This window comes from Amblyomma mixtum, chromosome 3 (genome assembly GCF_055824585.1).
Source record: "Amblyomma mixtum isolate Tamu chromosome 3, ASM5582458v1, whole genome shotgun sequence".
Taxonomy (NCBI): Eukaryota; Metazoa; Arthropoda; class Arachnida; order Ixodida; family Ixodidae; genus Amblyomma; species Amblyomma mixtum.
This window is the reverse complement of record NC_143014.1, coordinates 245,552,685-245,558,684: the sequence shown is the minus strand read 5'-3', so window position 1 is coordinate 245,558,684 and position 6,000 is coordinate 245,552,685. Positions and strand designations below refer to the sequence as shown.

The following is a 6,000-nucleotide window of genomic DNA, read 5'->3' as shown; positions in this document are numbered from 1 at the left end:
CCTAGTCAGGATACTCCCGACGCAACTCAGTTTGAACGCAATAACGCAATGGGCGCATCTCGTGGTGTCGATCTTGTACACGCGTGATGTCCGACGTAAACGAGTCTATCGCGCACGGAGATACTCCGAACTTGTCTTACATAGAAAGTACTTCGCAAAGTAGGCATTAACCGTGGCAGTAGCTGGTCGTTCCGGCACAAGACGACGCCTAACTTGACGCATCTTTTCGAGCCTCTCCTCGTGTTCCTCGGTGGCCTCGCGGGCGTGCCGTTGTCGGGAGGCTTCCCGCATTTGCCGTTGCTTATCGGCCTTCGCTGCGCATCGGCGGTGGCCGACTCATCGATTGATTGCCCGATCAGCGGCCGAGCGCCGTTGTGTGGGTAGGTGGATACATACATCGCGAAATCTGGGGCAGTAGTTAAAGAATGCTTCCCATTAATAAAGAAAACAGGCCGAGACCCTGCTCCGCCCCCTCACAACTGACGTCATGAAGGCAAATGTCGTCGCAAGGCAGGATGCGTCAAGCATTATTACGCAAAAATTGTGAATATTGGAAAACTGTATACGTCATGGAAATATTGAAGGTAGCGCTCCATTCTTCCAATGTGTAGCAAAATCTTCGTTTTATAGTGTTTCCATCGCTCAAATAGAGCGGTTAAGACAGCCATAAGGAAACCCACGGGGAACGCTTTTGAAGATAGCAAGAACGCTAATAGCAAAAAAATGCAAGCCTGCCGACGGGAGATCTGCGGATATATTGATTGTTATAGCGAAATCTTACAATATATGAAAAAATTGCGCTCATAAACTCTTTCCTGCTCAAAAATGCTTTTGTCCAGAGTTGTTGGCTATCATATCCCACCAGTGGCTGTGCTTGAGACAGCCACCTGACGGAGAAGTGGAGCACTGCCGAAGTCCTGCTCCAGTGCGCCACAGTGGTGGTATGAGGACTTCTCGCGATCTATGAAAGAGGAGTACTTGCTCTGGAGGGACCTCTAAGAGTAGGTGAAGCGTCGTCCAAGTTTCTATCTTGGACCTCGGCCGGAAATTCAGCCGAATTTCAGGGATCGCGCCACCTGCCGACATGCGGTCTCACGGGAGACATGCATTATATCAATCACCATCGAATGCAAGCGTTGACAGCTTTTAAACGTAGCGCGTCACCGCCTTCGTTCGAAGCTTTGTGAGCAGCAGGGGTAATTGTAAGGTGTTCGCGAAGCGTCGTAATAAAAGGTTAAACGCCGCCTTAAGCATGTACAGCGTTAGGAACTAGCATCAAACTTTGAAAGGCATTCGCGTGAGGTTGAATTTTCGATAAGACCCGATTCCGCCCGGCCCCGCGGCGCCATCGCCGCTTGTCTTCGAGAGAGGGCAGCACTGCAGCGGCTCGCTGTCACGCGTGGTGTACTTGCGGACACTGCAAACGACTGAGATGATTCGTGATGTTTTCCGTAAAGCGAACGTCCACATGGACGCTGTTCTGGAGGCGGGAGGTTTTGAAACCCTCACTGGGCTCAAAAGTTGCAGCCATTTTCACAGCGCTAGCAAGGTTCCTCGCTTGCAGGCAGCAAGTCAGCTGCCGTGTGTCAGGAATGTTTACCCTGCGTGAATTATGACTACCGTGCTAGTTGCGCGCGCATCGAAAATGTGGTAAATTCGTTGCGTGTAACCATAACAAAGGTAGTAGGCAGCGAACGTGACCATCCGTGCCTGACGCAGAGTGCCTTCTATGGGTGATCACGTGTAGCAGGCACATGCGAGTGAACGGCTGTTCGATCATTCGCGCCGTCTTCGTGAGCCCGCCAAAAGCGAGCGCGGAGAAAGTGACCGAGCCGGGAAAGCGTGTCGGTGGAGGCGCGCGAGCGGGCGTCGAGTGGTCGCGCAGCGAGGCGGAGACAGGCGCCGCACCTCTGGCCGCACCATCTCGTTAGCGTTTTCACGGGCCCGCGCGGGGCGAGGGAGAGCGGCCGTCGCGCGGTCACGCTGCTCCGGAATGTTTACCCTTTTGGCGCGCCTCCTCGCCCCGGAGCGGACAAAGGCGCCCTCTCCGGCGCAGCACCAACACGTGTTGTTGTTTATTTTGCCGAGGCGAGCGTGCGAAGCAGGCGCCGGAATTTCGGCAGCCGCGGCGCGCCGATCGCGCGGGACCCGATTCCGAGGCTCCCCGGCGGTGCCCTCTCGCCGCCATTGGCTGCTGCCAGCGGGGCCCGCAGCGCACGTGCTCTCTGATTTGTCCCGGCCGCAAGTAGCGCGAGCGGAGCGGACCGGCGATGTCGCGTTGCTGTGGCGGTGGCGACGAGCGCTGCCGTTGAAGGCGGGCCAGCTTCGCGTGTAGCGCGGCCGTGTCTGTGTGCGCGTGCGGTGCGGTGGCGTGTGTGCGGGCACGATGCCGCATGGCAGCGGCGGAGACGACTTGGCCTCCTCGGACGAGATCAAAGTGTTCAAAGATGAAGGCGAAGAAGAGAAGCGCTCATCGGAGAACTTGACGGACCTGAAGTCCAGCCTGGTAACTGAAGGCGAGGAGGTAAGTGCCGCCGTCGCCGCTGCCAGGACCTCGGCTTGCCTCGTCGCGCCGTGCCACGCTGACTTTGGAGTATCTCGGCTGCAGCAAGACGCGTCGACCGCGAGGGGTTTGACGCCGACCTCGGGTTTGTGCCGGTTTTTGCAGGAGAAGATAGTGGGCCTACCTGGGCAAGCGACCGCCGGCTACGCGTCGCCGAAGCCCACGCGACCGGACGCCTTCGGATCGCTATTCGGTGAGTGGTGATGGATGCCCCAGCGGCTTCATTAACTTGCCGCTAATCGCCTAGGCCGATCGAACGGGCTTATTTAATGGTCCGGCCTGTAGCCGACCTCGCTTCTGTATTCGGGCTGGCGCTCCCTGTCAAGTCGCTGTCATCGCCCTCTCATTTCATGCGCTTCCCAGGCGCATTACGTGAGAATGCGACGGCACCTGATGTCTCGATGCAACCTACGCCATGCTAAACCTGTGTGTGTTCGTTGTACTAAGTTGCCACGCTAGAAATTTTGCTACTACTTAGCGGCGCCTACTGATTCGTAGTGCGGGCTAAATTATATGCTCTGCAACCAGGTGTATTAACTTTGAGGCCGACTGTTATTGCTACCTGCCTTCTTGCTTGTGAAGCGCGCTATTCTCTCGTACTCCGCAGTGTTTTCGGTATTTGCACTCCCCACACGTGCTCTGTAGTTGCTACGAATTTTGTGATCGCATCATGCGAGTCATGGGGCGTCCTTGCATGTAGAATTTTTTTTAACTCGTTTACAGGAAGTCTCAGGTCTGTCAGCGCGACGTGCCCATTAGAGAGCTTCAGTCATGTCGGAGAAGCCCGGCAGTGTTGTGAATTCGCTGCCTTAAGGAAGGCTTTTGTGCGCTAGGTGGTTGTATTGCCCCCCTATTCCGGTTGAGGATGGACCATGTTATATCGCCTTTTTTATGGACAGTTTCAGCCATAGCCATCTATGAACTGTTGCAAAATGTGTGAATGGGTGCCATTCATTATTTTGCTTGCTTGGGTTTTAGCCTTTGCGCTACTGTTTCCTGTGCCATTGCCGCTTAGGGAGTATCCCTCGCTCTCTTTTCCTTCCGATTGTAAAACTCGATAAGAGCGGCTGTAAGCGCGGCGCTTGGTCTTGGTTGAACCGCTGACAAAAGGCAGGGCGGGCTATCCAGATAAGATAAGCCGGGTGCGTGATACGCGAACTACCGAGGGCCCTGACGAAGCGTTCGCCGGGGGAACCCGAAGTGGGGGGTGCGGCCCTGTCTTCAGCGGGCGCCCAGAGGGGCAGCGGAGAACGCGGGAGCGAGGGGGGAAGGCCCTCTGTCGGAATGCGGTTTCTGTCTCCCGCTTGCTGCGGCTGGTGCTAGTGACGTGTTCTGCCTTCTCGTCCCTCGGTTCTGCTGAGAAGAGGCGGTTGCTTCCGAGGCTATCTTTGGTCTGCCTTTACTTGTTTTGCGAAGAGCGGGGACCACGCCGCGGATCCCTTGCTTGGCGTCGTTTGGCACGGTCGCGGAACGAAATCGAGGCCTTTGTCTAGTGGCCGGTGCCAGTGTTTCAGGATCTTCCGCGCCGTGGGTGCGTATCTCGTAAAAAGCAAGTGGAAAGCCGGGCGCGAAGCGAATTGGTTGCTGGTTGGGACGCAAGCCAAGAGCGGCGTCTAAAACGGTTGAAGAAACAGGCCGGGTAGTTTTGCGAACTGTGCTGGTAGGTCAAGAAGCGACAAGCTCCGACTCGGTTGTTGGCGTCCTTTGGTTTCACTGCTTTATGTACTGCATCGCACGCAAAGCGTAATTGCGACCAATGCACGTCGCGATCAATTGTTTCATGTGTTGCTCCGAAAATTCGTTCGCGTTCTCCCTTCTGAGGCGCTCACGCAGTTGGCCGTAACAGGTTACCTGCCAACATAATATCGGCAGTACTTTCGGTCGGAACTTTTCCTTGCACCCCCGGCTTTTTGTAAGGCAGCTGAATACCCTGGAGATGCGTACATCTCCCGTTTGGCTTCGTATGCTGTCAACCACGCCTCGCAAACACAGTTTCTTGAATTCGTGTGGTGTAAACAGCGAAACTGCGGACCATGTCTCGGAGCACTTTTCAGCGCCCGGAGGCTGCGCGGTGACATGGCGAATAACAAAAGATTGGTTCATTGGGGTTTAACTCATGCTATGAGGGTCACCGTAGTGAAGGGCTCCGTGAATTTCTACCACCTGTGGTTCTTTAACGTGCACTGACATTGCACAGTACACGGGCCTCTAGAATTTCGCCTCCATCGAAATTCGGCCGCCGCGGCCGGGATCGAACCCGCGTCTTTAGGGTCAGCAGCTGAGCGCCGTAACTACTGAGCCATCGTGGCGGTTCAAATAATAACAAGATATGGAGCGAAAAGTTGGCGCCTTTGGAGGGGTTTGTGTCATCATCATTCAAGATCTACTGGCCGGCTGAGGAGCCACCAGAGACAGAAATATGTGCACGGATCGCTTTGTTAGCACCTCCGTGCTGTTAAGCGGTCCGACACAGTGTGCGAATATCGCAGTTGTCAAGCAAGGGCACCTCATAATGATCAGAATTAGAATGATAAAAAAATGGCAGATTGCACAGTGAGCGGAAATCCGAATCACAGACATATATGCCATGGCTACCAATTTGAAGAGCCGCCGCGGTGGCTCAGTTGTTGTGGTGCTCGGCTGCTGACCCGATAGCGCTGGTTCGAATCCGGCCGCGGCTGTCTCATTTCGATGGGGGTGAAATGCTAGAGGCCCATGTACTGTGCAATGCCAGTGCGCGCATTAAAGAACACCAGGTGGTCGAAATTTCCGGAGCCCTCCACTACGGCGTCCCTCATCGCCTGAGTCGCTTTGGAGCGTTAAGCCCCATAAACTGTATATTCGGCTGTTGCCCTATGACTGCAGCACGGTAAGAATGCGAAAGTCTGGTTCGCGATTCGACATACGCGGAACTGCAGCGAAGGGCTGTTGCCTACGTGCACTGCTCTCCTCCTGCGCCAAGGATCTCGTGTGCAGTATGCGACTGTCGTTGCGATTCTTCACCGCTGACGTAGCGAAGAAATGTTCAAAATCCATGCAGAGCGCAGTCTCATTTTGAGTTTCAAGAAGCGACACTGTCTTTCTTTTTTTTTTTTTTCGCGACCTACGCGAGCCGCCAAACTTCGATGTAGCTGTACGTGGCTGAGGTGCACATTTCTAGATAAGCTCGGCGTTGATACATTGGTTGCTACATTGGTTGACAACTGACTTTCGGTTGGGCTACTTGTTAGGCTACTGATTTCGAGCAGAGGACTCCGCTGCCCGTGACTCGGCGTTCTCGGGATGCCGTTTCCCGCGAAAGCACACCCAAGAGTGCGCAAATTAGCGTGGCGCTGGTGGTAACTTGCAGCTTAACACTTCAAAATAGTCGTGAACTGTGTCAACAGCCTGAAAAGAAATCGTATAAAAGAGGTCGCCTTGCAGCTTCCTAAACAGTG

At 54.7% G+C, this 6,000-nt stretch overlaps 1 protein-coding gene across 4 annotated transcripts in view; it reads left to right on the top strand.

The window, feature by feature from the left end:
* Positions 1 to 2,151: 2,151 nt before the first annotated feature.
* pan (transcription factor pangolin) overlaps positions 2,152 to 6,000 on the top strand; it is a 227,348-nt gene continuing 223,499 nt past the window's right edge. For 2 of the 4 annotated variants that reach the window (XM_089583199.1, XM_089583198.1), the window contains exon 1: positions 2,155 to 2,756. In XM_089583199.1, coding sequence (XP_089439325.1) covers positions 2,387 to 2,756 — 370 coding nt within the window. In that variant the 5' untranslated portion in view covers positions 2,155 to 2,386. Of the gene's footprint in view, positions 2,757 to 6,000 lie in introns of all 4 variants that reach the window. The other 2 variants (XM_089583200.1, XM_089583202.1) reach the window with 2 other exon arrangements.